General features: G+C 33.0%; 1 protein-coding gene across 2 annotated transcripts; it reads left to right on the top strand.

Moving 5' to 3' along the window:
- Positions 1 to 200: 200 nt before the first annotated feature.
- On the top strand, positions 201 to 15,013 carry LOC110609216 (protein CLT1, chloroplastic). Of its 2 annotated transcripts, XM_021748646.2 has the most exons (10): positions 201 to 768; positions 3,940 to 4,085; positions 9,145 to 9,182; positions 9,622 to 9,737; positions 10,911 to 11,010; positions 11,095 to 11,130; positions 12,025 to 12,075; positions 12,171 to 12,294; positions 13,800 to 13,925; positions 14,528 to 15,013. In XM_021748646.2, exons 1-10 carry the CDS (start codon positions 281 to 283, stop codon positions 14,695 to 14,697), a joined length of 1,395 nt encoding a protein of 464 aa, XP_021604338.1. In that variant the 5' UTR covers positions 201 to 280; the 3' UTR covers positions 14,698 to 15,013. The 2 variants fall into 2 exon arrangements, with proteins under 2 accessions (XP_021604338.1, XP_043810128.1); XM_043954193.1 differs by lacking the exon at positions 11,095 to 11,130.
- Positions 15,014 to 16,231: the final 1,218 nt, after the last annotated feature.

Raw genomic sequence — 16,231 nt, 5'->3', positions numbered from 1 at the left:
AACTGTTGTAGGAGTGAATGTATTTTCAACCTATAAAATATTGTCAGCAAACACCTAATGGGAAGGCTTAATTACGTGGCAACAACAAATTTCGTTTTGGCCAGATAACCAATGCCCGGGGTACTTTTGTAATTTAATAAAAATTAAATCGATGCTCCGTGTTCTCTCTTGCTATAAATGAAGAAAGATTTGGTCGTTTCCCTCTCTCAGGGCTCTAATCAATTTATATATCTAATTATTTAGATACACTAAATAATATATATATATATATTTTAAATTTATGACGACTTCGTGTCACCACCGGTTAACCGCCGGTGCCGCAGCGCCTAATGGTCCGCTTCATTGCCGGCCAAGAACGCCGGAAATTTTATCTCTTCCTTTCAGCCGCAATTACGCAAATCAAAGTCTAGGTATTATTTTGAGATCTCAAAAATCTTCCAAACCATTTATTGTCGAGGCGGTGGGACCCAGCGGTGTATGGAACCGATCAGATGACGGAAATCAATCCGAGAAGGCGGGGCCCTGCTTGTATTCGGTCGGGGATCAGGCGATAGGAGATGTGGCGGGGAAAAGTGGGAGCAGCGATCGGGCGGTGGAGATAAACAGTATTGGAAGGAGTAGGACTACGAGTAAGAATAGAAAATTGGAGGTGGCGGTTGCTGTGGCGGCTACGGTGATCTTAGGTGTGGGAAACCGGGTTTTGTATAAACTGGCACTGGTTCCGCTCAAGCATTATCCTTTCTTTCTCGCTCAGCTCGCGACTTTCGGGTACTGTTTTACTTGCCATTTTTCTTTTTCTTTTTCTTTTTTGGTAGCTTGTTTCGCTTTTTCTTGTTTTGTGTGCAATTTGGTATTTGCCAGGATCATTTTCACTTCCTCCGCTGTCTTTTACTGTTTTTCAAATTGTACTCTGAGTCTGACTACTCTCTTCATCTCACTCTTATTATTATCATTATTTTTATTTTAACTGCTAATTGGACAATTTCACTCGGTATTTTCATGGAAAACATTGATGACTTTTTTGTAATTAAATTTTATGAATGTTTGATCGGTATGGCATATAAAGTAAAGAATTATGCGAGCTAAAATGGTGGCGTTTTTTTTTTTCCTGAATGGTGGTGGGTTTTGTTTACTAAGTAAAAATATATTTTTAAAAATTAATAATATCTGAATTTTATATATTTTTATCATTTATATTTGTGTAAAATGATATTTATTTTTATGCAATAATTATTTCACAAATTTATTTATAATTAGCAAGAAAATGAAAAAAATAAAGTTTTGTAGTTATAGTTTTTTGATAAAATAATAAAATATTGTTTTATATTAGTAATAGTAAGTGAAATTATTTTATAATTTTTATATGTTTATTTTTGAGGCGTCACCATTTTTAATTTAATCTATTATGTTTTCTTTTGAAATAATTACTTAATTAAAAAAATACTATTTTATATAAGATTTACGGAAAAAGTCATATAAGTTTTATTTTATTTTATTTTTTTTGTGGGTAGTCATGTAAGTTTTGCAAAGTTTGAAATTTTCTAATGAATCTAAGTGATAGAAGTCACATCTGAAATTGAGTAATCTGATAATTAAAATACTGACTCTGATCCAATGGTGATCATGTGTTCACGTTGTTAGTGGTAGGTCACTGAAGCGGTTTTTATTTTATTTTATTTTTCTCTTTTTAATGTCTTTACTTAAGTAATTTTTCTGTGTACTTTATTTATCTAAATATTGACCAAATATATAAAAATTTGTGCCTGATAATCAAGTTATACAATAACAATAAGGTTTTACACTTGATTTATTCGTATCGTTAGTTTAGTTATTTTTAACTTTTGTCTAAATTAATTCCAGAACGTTCAATTCAAACCCAATTTTAACGTAAAAAAAATTTAGATGTAAAAGTTAGCTCAAAATCAAAATGTTCAATTTCTTATTTTTGGGTTAATTTTTTTGATTTAGAATAAAAATTAGAAAAAAAAACTCAATTTATTGATTTATGAGTTAAATTGAATTATTGAATTATTTAGACTAATTTAGATAAAAAGTAAAATTGATCATATAATCACTCGGCTAGAAGTAGTTTCACGTAAATATGAGCGCACCCACAGGTGTCCAAATTCAACATCTCAACACAAGTGGCCATAATTCCTAAGACATGCCTTGCTCATGTCCATTGTCCTCTCTAACTTTGATTTTCTTCTCGTATCCTACACTTGTGGGCTTATAGCCATATATTTCTCCAGGTTTCTATCTGAACTATACAGTTTTTTCTTTTCTTTCGTTTCTTTTACCCCCAAATTTTTTCTTCTTCAAGTTATTGTGTCTCAATTTATCTATTAACTAAAAACAAAAAAATGGTTACATACTTTAAATTGGCTAACATGTTCCCATCTCAAATGAGATGATCACATTCCCTAATGGGACAGAATCGCACTTATTATTATTATTATTATTATTTATTATTATGTTAATTTGCGTACCGTCCACTGGCATTTATGGGGAATTTTTTTATGAATTATTAGCACTCAATGCACATCCTTCTTTAGTTTAACCCTTTATTCTTCTTATTTTTCTTCTTCTCACTTTTAGTCGTTGAACATGTCTTTTTCAAATTGAACCAAAAGAAAGAATATTTATTTCAGAGAATTTGCGCTCGCTGATAAATTAATTCTAAAAGTGTAGAATATTCTTCCTTGAGATGATTGAGATTTATCTTAAATCAATTACATCGTGATACCAGTAATAAGTTTTTAGATGCTTCACTTGATATGAAAAAAGGCATTCTGTGATTATCAATGGTTGATGATGCTTATACTTGGACCGAATTTTGATTTCCATTTTGTACAAGCAATTATCTAATTATCATAGGAGGAAAGCATTGAAAGGAAGGCCATCGGAGAAGCTTGGGGATTTTTATGTCAAAAGGAATGCAAAAAAGAAAAGGAAAAGGAATATGATTAACAAAATAGAAAAAGGAAGTAAATTTGTTTTGTGCTTTGTTCATTGGTGGGTCCAATCTTAACGAATGCCTCAGAAGTCATACGCAGAGTCAAAGACGATTGTGCCTCGCCACATCGATATTCCATCGTATAAAGACGTGATATTGTCACCTGCGGTTTTTTTCTTAGATATCGTAACACTTTGGTGGGCAAGTTGATGCTGCTTTTGTTGTTATTGTGGGCACATGCCTGTCAGAGTCCCTTTCTGTCTTTTTGCTTTTGATTTGTGGTCCAGATGAATACCTTTGTCATTTCAAATTTCATTTGGCTAATTTACAGCAGGTACCCTTCACTTCTCCGAAATCACAGACAAGTTCACTTCTTTTGTCATTTTTTGGGTTGATATGGCTAGATAAATTATAATACCTCTGCCTCCTAGGCCCTAGCCTAAGTATGCTACTTGAATTAGTGGACCCAATTATTTCAATAATTCATACATAATTTTGTTGATTTGCTCCTTTAGAACTATTAAATGAAAAAAATGGAATTTGTCATGGAGGAATTATGGCAGTATCTTTTTTTAAAAAAATTATTGTGTGCCAATAAAACTATAATTAATTAACTGAGACATCGGTCTGTTTAACTTGAATGCCTTTTAACGTTGCATTATTAAGTGGACAATTAAACAGCAATATTGTTCCATGAGCATAAAAGAAAAATTTTCAAAATGCTAAGTTTGACCATGTGATTTGGTATGTAACTTCTGAAGTTTGCAATTCTAGCAATGGAAATGCTATTGGGTGCAATTCTCTCTTCCATTCCTTTTATTTTTTGTAATCTTTAATATTCACATTGGCTTATGACTTACTTGCTTAATAGCTGTTAGATTCAAATTTAGGGAACTTTGGATGTAACAGATGGCATTACTAAGAGAGATTATTAATTTATCCACTGTTCATATCATTGACGCTTTTGTTTATCTATTATCCAGATATGTCCTTGTATACTTCACTATCTTGCATATCCGGTACAATGCTGGACTTGTCACAGATGAGATGCTTTCCCTGCCAAAAGCACCATTTCTTCTTGTAGGACTTTTGGAGGCTCTTGGTGCTGCAGCAGGAATGGCAGCTGCAGGTAATCTAAGTGCTTATTTGGTATTCTGGTTTCCAGGTTAAAACTGCTTTTTAGGGGGAAAACGTTACTTTAAATTGTTGACCAATATAAAAGGTTCTTAATTAGGAGGGTTCAGATTTTTTGGATCCTAATTAGGTTTGATTATAGAAATTTTATTTTTATTGTAAATATTCCTAATTTAGATTTTTTTTTGTATATAAATACTCAAATCTTGTAAAGATTAATTCAATTGGAATAGAATAAAAAATTTCTCCCAAAATTTTTAATGGTATCAGAGCCTTACCACTTTAAATGACATAGATTTTAAATCTGTCACAAAAAGTTAAGGTTAACTAATAAGTCAAGCTTCTAGACGACTATATTAAGGGAGTTGTGCGACACCAAGAAAGCCCATCAAATTTTCGGCTGATGCGACCTCACTCCGAGCACGCATGTGCCCTCATGCGCTGCCATAGCTTTTGCGTCTCCTTCCACGCCCCAGCGCGTGAGCCTTCCTCCGGCGTCCTTTTTCGTCGGCGCTCCTTTTCGGCCCTTTTTCCGGCATATCGCGCCTCTGACCAGCCCTGTTTCGTGACCGGATTCTCCTTTAAGTTTTTCAAGGTGTTTTAACAGTAACTTGGTCGTTTCTGGTCTTTTTATTGCTAGCCCCTTTTGACCTTTAAAATGTCAAATAAGAAAGACACTAATGGAGGTGATGTATGTGGTTTTGATACTGCTCTATGGATTGCTAATTCTGGTGCAAATAGACACATGACGGGTTCCTCTAAAGGCTTCTTTAATTACATTTTGTGTCTACAAAAAGACACGGTCAGAATAAGCGTGTCTCTGGAATCGGATCGATTGTTTGTATATGTCCTCCATGTTCCTCATTTTCCTATTAATCTTTTATCTGTTAGTACTCTTATCAAAGCTCTTAACCATAAATTTGAGTTTTTTTCTAATCATTGTGTTATTCAGGACCTTTAAAGTGGGAAGAGGATTGACTATGGTAGACTGCATGATGACTTATATATATATAAAGGGAATCTGAATTTGAATTCATCTCGGGCTCTTTCTGGAAAAAATCAGGATGTCAACCAAGAAATCATATAGTGGCATCGATGGTTAGGACACTCATTCTTCTTTGTTTTAGAGAAATTTTATCCTGATTTATTTTTTAAGGCTCAATGTGATTCTTTAGTTTGTAATGCTTGTGAGTATGCTAAACATACAAGAGCCTCTTATCTCTCTAGTAACAATAGGAGTACAATCCCTTCTATGATAATCCATTCTGACGTTTAGAGACCTACTCAAACGGTCTCACTATCTAATAACCGTTGTTTTGTTACTTTTATTGATTGCTGCACTCGTATGACTCGAGTTTATTTGATAAAGGTAAAGAGTGATGTATTTTCTTGCTTTCGATCTTTTCATAAGATGGTTTGTACTCAATTTGATATTAAGATAAAAGTTTTGAAAACTAATAATGACACAGAGTACATGGATGGACTTTTTCTGCTTATTTGGAGTCTAAAAGGATATTGCATTAAACTAGTTGTCGTTACACTAGTGTCTAAAATGATATTGCTGAAAGAAAAAATAGGCACATTTTGAAAGTAGCTCGACCTCTCCTTTTCACCATGAACCTTCCAAAAACCTACCTATTGGGGAGATGCAGTCTTAACTGCAATTTATCTCATTAATAGAATGCCTTTCAAAGTTCTTGCCTTTGAAAGCCATTTAGAGGTGCTACAAGGGAAAAATGCTTATACTGTTACACCAAAACTGTTTGGATGTACATGTTTTGTTCATACTAGGATAGGTGGGAAACTCGATCCGAAAGCTCTTAAACGTGTATTTGTTGAGTACTCTCCTACATAGAAGGGTTACAAATGTTACCACCCTCTATCTCGAAAATATTTTGTCAGTATGGATGTTACGTATAGAGAAACAAAACGTTATTTTAATACTACTCTATCACCTCTTCAGAGAGAGAATAATGAGAGAGAAGAGGTGATTCGTAGTCCTATAACTCTAGAGCGTTTTACTCTAGAGGAGACTACTATACAGGGGAGACTAATGGTGATCAGGACAAGATAATAATTAGCCGTTTGGACAATTCAAATTTAAGGAGATACTCAAGAAGAGACACCACAGAAGCAGAAAAAGCTATTGTGCAACCTATTTAGTGTCATGAATCTTCCTTTTCTCCATCTGGTGAGTCATCCTAAACTTTGAGCCCATTAATGATCTAGATAAACCAATTATTCAAAGAAAAGGAGTTAGGTCTTGCATAAAGCACTCTATTTCTAACTTTCTCTCTTATGATTCTTTGTCTCCATTCTATAGAGTCTTTGTCTTGTCTATTTCCCCTGTATCTATCCACAGAATTGGAAGGAAGCTCTCAAATATTCTAATTGAAATGGAGCAATGATTATAAAAATGAAAGTCTTGACTAAAAATGAGACTTGGGACTTGATGTCTCTTCCATCTGGAAACAAATCAATTGACTGTAAATGGGTATTCACTGTGGAACACAAAGCAGATGGATCAATTTAAAGATTCAAGGGCAGATTAGTTGCCAAGGATGCACTCAAACCTATGGAGTGGACTAGCAGGAGACATTTGACTCTGCTGCCAAAATGAACTCAATCAGAGAATTGTTATCTTGCGCTGCCAATCTTGACGGGGATCTACACCAATTTGATGTGAAAAATGCATTTCTCCATGGAGACTTGGAGAAGGAAGTGCATATGGAAATCTCTCATGGATTTGCTGATGAAAAAATACAAGCAAAGGTATGCAGACTAAAGAAGGTTTTCTATGGGTTGAAGCAGTCACCGAGAGTTTGGTTTGATCGATTTAGTAGAGCTATGATTTTATTTGACTATCAACAGAGCAATGTTGACCATAGTTTATTCATCAGACATCACAATGGTAAAATTACTCTTTTCATAGTTTATATTGATAACATAGTAATGACAGGTGATGACACTAAAGAGATGACTCAGCTGAAAAAGCTTTTGGTTTAGGAGTTCGAAACTAAAGATTTAGGAAAACTTTAATATTTTTTGGGAATCAAGGTTGTCATATCAACGAAGAAAATCTTCATTTCTCAGAGAAAATACATTTTGGATTTTTTTGGAAGAAACTGGTATGTCAGGCTGCAAACCAGCAGAAACTACCATTGAGAGCAATCACAAGCTACAAACAGAAATTGGTAAATCAGTGGATATTGGCAGATATCAGAGGTTGGTAGAATCAGTGGATATTGACAGATATCAGAGGTTGGTAGGTAGACTGATTTATCTTTCGCATACTTGACCAGACATAGCATATGGAGTCAGCTTAGTCAGTCAGTTCATGCATGATCCTCGTGAGTCTCACATGCAAGCTGTTTTTCGCATTTTGCGATATTTGAAGTTTGTTTCTGGAAAAGGTCTCCTATTCTCTAAACGTGGTCATCTCCACATATATACATTCACAGATGCATATTGGGCTGGATTCCTTGATGATAGGAGGTCGACTAGTGGTTATTGCACACTTGTAGGAAGAAACCTTGGCACTTGGAGAAGCAAAAAACAAAGTCTTGTTGCTCGATCAAGTTCTGAGACGGAATATAGAGCGATAACATAAAGTTTTTGTGAATCCCTATGGTTGCAGAGATTGTTGGAGGAATTGAAACCATTGGAGAGGATAAACTCATTTTGTACTATGATAGCAAAATTGCCATTAGTATAGTTCACAATCCAGTTCAATATGACCGAACAAAGCACGTAGAGATTGATTGACACTTTATTAAAGAAAAGTTAATAAATGGTGTTTTGAGATTAAATCATGTGAATCGCGATAAACAGTTAGGGCTCAGCAACAAGATCTATCACACCTTAGTTTGCAAGTTGGACACTTGTGATATCTATGTATCAACTTAAGGGGAGTGTTGACCAATATAGAAGTTTCTTAATTATGATTAGGAGGATTTAAATCTTTGGAATCCTAATTAGGCTTGATTATAGGGATTTTATTCTTATTATAAATATTTTTAATTTAGTTTGATTTTTTGTGTATAAATACTCAAACCTAAGATCAATTCAATTGGAATAAAATAAAAAATTTCTCCTAAAATTCTTCATAAATGCTGTGGAAAAAAAAAACAGTTTGGAAAGTTATTTTGTTGATTTAGTATTCTTCTTGACAAAGCTATCAAATTTAATTTAAATGATCTTTTAGTACTCTCTAACGACTATATTTAGAGAAGTGCTTTCTCACTAGCGGTCCAACAATAATGCCAAACATACCTTTAAGTCTCATCATTCCCATCTTTTTTCATTTTCTTTGCTTCACTGGGTTTTAAAAGGATTCTGGAGTTCTAAAATTTAATGGCAATATGGTACTGAATTCTGATGATTCACTACCTCAGATATTGTTTGGATTTATTTAAACCATTCCTTCCGTGATGCTTCTATCCAAGGCATGTTAGTGGGAAGCTTACATGCTAACGTAGCTCTAGAATATTCCATCTAATATGCTTAATGCATTATCCTTTCCTGAATTAAGGCATGCTATGGATTATCGTTTTCTAAATTAAGGCATGTCGACTATGACTTTTCATTCTTCCACAGTAAGCGACTTGCCACTAGGGTCAAGTGCATATCTTATAATCCATGAAATTAGGGGTTCAATCATTGGCACCCTCTCTGAAAGCTTCCTATGTATTAAAGAAAAGCAGGTTGCCTCTTTTTTATTAGTCCATTTTCACAGCTGGCTTGAAATTGAAATTACTTGTTTGTGATCCATTAAACGTCAATTATTGTATACATACTGAAAAACATATTTGTCACTGTATTTGGAGTTTTTGTTTTAGTGGGGTTGTTGTAGCTTTCTGAGGATCTTTTCTTATTTTACTTCTTTTGAACCTTATGAATTTTTAGGTGTGTAAAAAAAAAATTTCTTTGAGATTTTGACTGTTATTTATTATTATTTTTTTATGATGGTTGTGAAAACAATTATTTAATGCCTTTTATATCAAGATTTTGCTGAATCTTGTGCATATTCTTTGTTGTTGCCTGCCTTGAATCAGCAATGCTTTCTGGAGCATCAATTCCAATTTTATCTCAGGTATGAAACATTCAGTGATCGCACCTTCCATTTTCACCTCTTGGTTAATATTAGGTTCACTTGTCTATGACATCTTTTAGTTATTTTGCTATGCTTATGTAAAGCAAATGAGAAAATTACTAGATTTATGGTTTTGGTGCCTCAAAATAAACGTATTATTGGTGCAAAGAAGTTCTGGGTCAAATTCCTAGGCCAGCTACTCCTTTGAAAGGAAGGTTGTTGCTAAGATATAGAGAGGTGAAGGCTTCATCACATTGTGTAGCCAAGGTCAAATATGCTCCTCAATGGAGAAAAAATGATCATGATACTATGCACTAATACATCATAAGGAAATTTGCGTGTTCCTTTTCTCCTCTTATTTTTTTTAAGAAAAAGATGAAATAACAAAAAAATTAGAACTGACATTGGATAGTTAATTTTGTATATTCTTCTTCTGCAGACCTTTCTTGTTTGGCAGATTCTCTTGTCAATTACTTTTCTTGGGAGGAGATATAAAGTCAATCAGCTACTTGGATGCTTCCTTGTTGCCATTGGCGTGATTATAACTGTAGCAAGGTGAGCTCATTGTTAGAGACACTTTATTATGATATTGGGCTTATATTTATGAGTTCTGTGGCTGAATACTTAAATCTTTCCTTAATCAAAGTGAAGAGGTATAAAATCTATTTACGATTACAAATCATAACTTATTTGCAACATATACAACTTGTGTTGCTTGCCTGCTTCTTGTTTTTCCTTTCTCCCTTCCTCTTAGTTATGAGGAAACTAACAAGAAAAGACTTGAAACCTTAATTTTAGCAAGTCAGTTGCAAAAAAACAATAGGTAGAGAATAAGCAATATAAAATGTGTTTTTTTTTTTGAAAAAGGAGTTTGAATACTGTAGACTAAGATAATCATAAACCAAACCTCTAAGAATGCTTTTGCCTACATTTGAACAAGGAGATGAATCTAAGGTTGTGAATGCTACCAACAAAACAGCATTGTCTACCCTTTTGTAACTGCCTATTGCTAAGAAAATGAACTGAAGGCATGGGACAGTTATGTACTGGGAGAAGCTCCAAAGCTAATTGAAGCTTACTTTCGTCACATATGATCCTATTATTTGGCCTTAAAAAATATGAAAGGACATATGATATATTTGGTTTTTTTGCCCCAGAAGCTGGATTGTGTACAATCTCTAATGTACAATTCTTTTCTAGTGGTTGAATTGGTTAGATGTCAGCTAAATCATATCTTTTTATTTGTTGTACTTCCATTCTCTCGGGCACTAGTGTGAAAAAAGAGGAAGAAAAAAGAGGAGGATAAGATCAAACCTGAACAAATCTTTGATTATCTTAGTAAATGAGCAAAAATTGTCTTTAAATTAGCCACATAGGTATGCATTGCTCTCCATATGGTAATCAAAAGAAGTCTTTGTATTCCCTTCATATTGGTGACTAGGAAATCGAGTTGATTGTTTAACTCTCTGTTTAGAGTTCCTTTCAAATTCATAGTTTTTTCACATTTGAAATGATCTCTCATCCATAACTGTTAATAATTAAGGTTTTAAGTGATCTACTTTTTAAAATTGTAACAAGTTTCAATATGATAACAAACTATAATTATGGTTTTTGGTTATGTTGATGGTAAGTCAATCAACCAAAAGCCTAACAACTTATCAAAATTATTCTATGACTCGTTCTACATGATGCTGACAATTGATATGCGTGGCTATGTGTACTTTGCAGTGGATCTAGTGCCAGTCATTCAATCAAGGATGCAGGCATATTTTGGAGTCTTCTGATGATATTCTCTTTTCTATTGCAAGCGGCTGATACAGTACTGAAGGTTAGAATTCTTAGCAGCTTTTGCACTTGAAGATTTCTAAACTTGTATTGCTGTTGCCAACAACGTGAATTTCTTAATCTGTAGGAGTTTATTTTTCTGGATGCTGCTCGGCAGTTAAAGGTACATTCCAAGAATTGGAGTAAATATTTAATTGCCAAGATGAGTAATCACTCCAAAAATGAAGTGATTATACAACATCTATTTCATTTGACTAAAACTTTTCTATTTTAGTGGGGGAATGGATTTTGACTACAGATGTGATCCCCAACAAATAATGATGATGAAATTTCAAAATTGTATCACTTTTTAGAAGTTCGGGTTTGTTTTAGGCTATGTTACTCAGATCTCAGGTACAAGTGTTAAAAATGGATACATATCCTTGTATTTTACTTGTCAATTTTTCAAATAGAAAATACAAGGATATGGATCTAAATTTGATAGGGGCTCCAGTAGATCATCAAATACATAAATCAAATAACTATTTTCTGAAAAAAAGGCAATTACTTTGTTATCCATGCTCTTCATCATGAGAGAAAATAGTGCTCTATTGATGTTGCTTTTGTTTTTAGAGATCTTTGTAACTCATGTCTGACTACATAAATATGTGTCCTACACATACTCCATGTCATGTGCCATGCGTATCACGTTGAACGGCATGGAAAAATGAAGAGCCGGAGTCTCAAAGGTTTTGGCAAATGTGATACACAAACTGATTTGTGTGAGTTGTCATTTCGAAGGGATTCCATTTGGATTCTTACTATCATATGGACTGTGGAATATTCTAGGCTAGAAAAAAACTGAAGAGTTGATATCAACTCGTAAAAAGGGGGGGGGGGGAGGAACATGTATGTAAAAGTTGAAAAACCGTCCTGCACAAGCGCACCAGGATTGAGCAAAAGAAAATTAACCTTTTATGGGGATTCTGAAAACTGCCTAGCTACATAAAAAATTCTATTTACTTTTCATTTTACATTTTCATGATGTATTAAGATGATGCTGTCCCATCAATTCCAGGGAGGTTCAGTGGATCTGTTCGTTGTAAATTCCTATGGATCTGCTTTCCAAGTAGGTACCTTACAGTGAATTTAAATAATAAAATTATGCTTCTATTTATATTTATGGCATTTGATTACCGCATATTCTACCTATATTTTCTGCAGGCACTGTTTGTATGTCTTCTTCTTCCTTTCATGTCAAAATTATGGGGTATACCATTTAGTCAGCTTCCAAGCTATCTCAAAGATGGGGCAGTTTGTTTTCTAAACATTGGTAGTTTATCAAGTGGTAAGCTATGATTTCCTCTCCAAAAAGAGTTGATAACTTTAATTTATTATTTCTTACATTTTTCTTTGAGTTTGTTTCAGTATTCGTCTTGGCAAGCTTGAAAACTATGCGCTAGCTTGTAGTAATGCAATTGAATTGTGTAATGACTAATAAGACAACAGGATCTACGGAAATGTATAGGAGAACATACTGTATAAATAGAGGATGGATTGTAAGAGTTAGGTAATCAAGAATTCAAAATACAATAACTAATCCGTCTCTTTCTCCTTCCCTCTCCCTCTCTCTCTCTCTCTCTCTCTCTCTCTCTTCCCTCCACTTTTCTCCTTTCTCAATCTTCTTCTTCTGTTTCACCTTCCTTCCTTCTTTTCCTTCTGTCCCTCTTCCTTCTCTTTCTTCTGCAGATCTAGTAAGTAACAAGTGGTATCAGAGTTCTGCACCAACGTGTGTTTTACTCTAAATCTGTTGCTGGAGTTTCTGGGAGAAGCTTTGCTTTAAATCAGGGTCTTTTGCTCTTATTTCTATTATTTTCCTCCTCCTTCCTTTCTTGAAATTCTTATTTCTATGTTTTTTTATTGGTTCATGAGAAAGGAACCCTGTTTTCGGGGTTTGAAGTTGACAAATCCAAAAATCTCTTCAGGAAACAATATTTTCTTTTGTGTTGTTTTTCTTCTTTCGTGTTCTCTATTTCCAGAGAAAAAGAAATTGTTCCTTCTTTTTTATTTCTTGAGTTCTAGAATAAAATTCCTTCTTTCTTGAAATTCTCTTCTTGTTCTTCCTAATTTCCTTAATAATGGAGAATCAACTGAAGAATGAAGACGACAAGCTGGAATTGAAGCTAGACCTGATAGTACTGAAATGGACCAATCGATGGAGATGTTAAGGGTTTCTCGATCAAAAGATAAGGAGACTGTTTCTCAGTTGGTACACTCCTGTAAATAAAATCACATGCGGGGTAGAGTTTTGCAGTAGGAACAATGTTGAAACTTGAAAAGTCAAAAAATGTGTGCTTTAAACACCTAACAGTGCCTTCTATGTGTTTGCAATGCTAGTATGCCCGAACAATTATTTGTTTCTTTTCACATGGATCTCTGATGATATATTGATGTGTCTTTTAATGCATGTTAAGCTTTACTCCTTTTTGAATATTTGGATGTTTAATTGAATTTTTTATGTAAAATCAAGAAACTCATGTAAGTGGCAGGGGAATAGTAATGTGAAAGATTTTAAGCATATGGAAGTAGAGAAATGTGTAGGATGACTAAGTTAAACTCCAGCGAGAATGCACAATTAATTTGGTACTAATATACAATTTAAATTTCAAGGCCCTGTTGCTCTTAACCTACTGTTATCTAGAGTTAGGTTTTGAAAGAAGGACAAATAGGTAATGGTTGAGTTGCTCCTCTTTCTGCTATACTATTTTGTTTTTAGTCTTATAATTAAGTTACTGTAGATTTTAGGCCTCAATGCTTTTGCATCTGATTCCTTTTAAATTTGGCTGTCCACAGGATGTGATGGTGCGCCTCTGCTGCCTTTGCTGTTTGTTCTTGTCAACATGGGTTTTAACATATCATTGCTGCACCTCCTCAAGATTTCTTCCGCTGTTGTATCTTCCCTTGCTTCAACATTTTCAGGTATGTCATTTTTAATCCATTAAAGTAAAATTTTCCTTTTGTATAACATATTGCAAATTGCAATCGTGCTAGCAGTATATTCTACTGTTATTCATTCATTAACATTTCAACTAAGTTGATTATTGGCCTACCTACATAAAAAAAGAGGGCATAACTTTTGTTGCTGTCTCTTATTTTTAATCATATTCCGTTGTTTCATATTATGGTAGTGATATTTCAGACACGTTGAGGGAAAGTTTGGCTCTGCGGGATCTCTGCAGACTGCAGTGCACAAACTTGGGAACTCTAAAATAATGACAGTTTTTCCTATTTCCTTAGCTTTTATGCATAGAAGTCTAACCATACAACACTATGTTTTGCCTAGTGACCATGACACATATCTCAACTGAGCACTTCTAGAAATGAGCTGAGAGCTTAATGAGTTGACATGATTCTTTTCTCTTACCTACCTATTTTGTTGTTCAAAAGGTTGATTTGCAGTTTGCTCACTGAGGATATCAGGGAGTGAGCTTATTTTATAAAAATATCATGTTTCCTCTTGTTGATTTAAGCCTTTCCAAGTTAACCCAATTGATGAATCTTCTCTTGGGTTTGCATGGCAGTGCCAATCTCTGTATATGTGTTCACGTTGCCGCTGCCATATCTTGGTGTTGCATCCTCCCTTCCAACCGGCTTTGTTGCAGGAGCCATCATCCTTGTTTTGGGCTTGTTTATCTATGCATGGACGCCAAATGGCAGATCGAAAATCTCAACTTCACCATCTCCTAGCTAGTAGAGATATATGTATACATATATATTTATGTGCGCAGTCACAATTACCATTTTCAAGCTCAGAAAATGGTGCGAGCTGGCAATTCAGCTAGGACTAATATTAAGTATGAAGGAAAAAAGATTATGTTGTTGTTGTTGTAATCATAATCTAAGGTCCAATGTAAAATGGAAAATTGGAGAATGTTGATTCTTTGTACCATCATATATGTCAATGATGGTTAATCATCTGTCTGTGTGAGCCAAACAAGGATGCGGCAAAGTAAATCTTGGTGATCTCACTAATAGATAAAGAAACCCAAGTTTCCGCTTCTGGTCTATTTAATACTCTAACCCTTTGTTTGGATGCTTAGCATTAGAGGCTTTAAAATAGTGAGGTATTTAATTGTTTTAATACAATTAATTTTCATTTCTTTCCATTTCCCACCAATTTAAAGAAATATTTTGGACTAAATGCAAGAAGTTTGAGAAATATGTTTTCTCTTTCTTTTCTCCTCTAGTTAATGTCTAAACAAGAGAATTTAGAAAAATTAAATTTATTTCTCTTTTCTCCGCTTCTTGATTGCCCCAACTAAATCCTGGATTAAATTTCTTCAACAGCCAATTCATTGAAAAGAAACTCTATCCTACTAATAGTACAAAACCTCTTAAAAATTTTATTATAATAGAATTGAAATATGTCTCTTTAATTTAGGCGTGAGTGGTATCTGTTATATTTCTGGGTGGGAATTTATTTAAGAATTGAAATCGATTTAAAATGATTCCAATTATTTTTTTTTTCATATTTTGGTTTCAATTGAATTTTTATTTTCAAATTCTAATTTGAAGTTCGGTTGGTAAAATAGTTTCATAAAATTATTTCTGTAGAAAATCACATTTAAGCTTTAAGAATTAATTATTAATATGAATATATTAAATAATATTATTATTTTAATTATATAATATGTACTAGTAAATTACATATATAATTTGGAATTAAATATATTTATAATTAAAATGAATACAATTTAATGTCTATATATATATTTTGTTTTTATCTCTATAAAACATCTACTTGTTGGAAAAAAAAAACTCTATAAAGAAATATTATTTTTTAATTAATTAATTATATAATATGTAAGATAATCTTTTATATTATATATTTTTCTGTATTATAATTTTATTTACTTTATTTTTTTATACATATAAAAAAATAATTTTTTTATTGATTTTTTAATTATACTCATCTTAATGATATTAAATTTTATTAAAAATTAGGAAATATTTTAAACAAAAATTTATAAATAAAATAAAATAAAATAATATTGTAATACTCGATTTATATATTATTATAGTGTAAAAATAATAATAAATAATAATTTTAAAATAATATAAAAAATAATAAAAATTATGGAATGAGAATATGTATTAACTAATATTTATTTTTAATTTAAATATGAATTTAAATTTCTTTTCATTGTATCGACATGATTAAACTATAACTTTTTATTATCAATTATAGTGTTTGATTAAGATATATTGATTAAATGTTTTGAATC

Source organism: Manihot esculenta, chromosome 2 (genome assembly GCF_001659605.2).
Source record: "Manihot esculenta cultivar AM560-2 chromosome 2, M.esculenta_v8, whole genome shotgun sequence".
NCBI lineage: Eukaryota > Viridiplantae > Streptophyta > Magnoliopsida > Malpighiales > Euphorbiaceae > Manihot > Manihot esculenta.
Note: the sequence above shows the minus strand (reverse complement) of the source record. Positions and strands in the feature narration are given on the sequence as shown.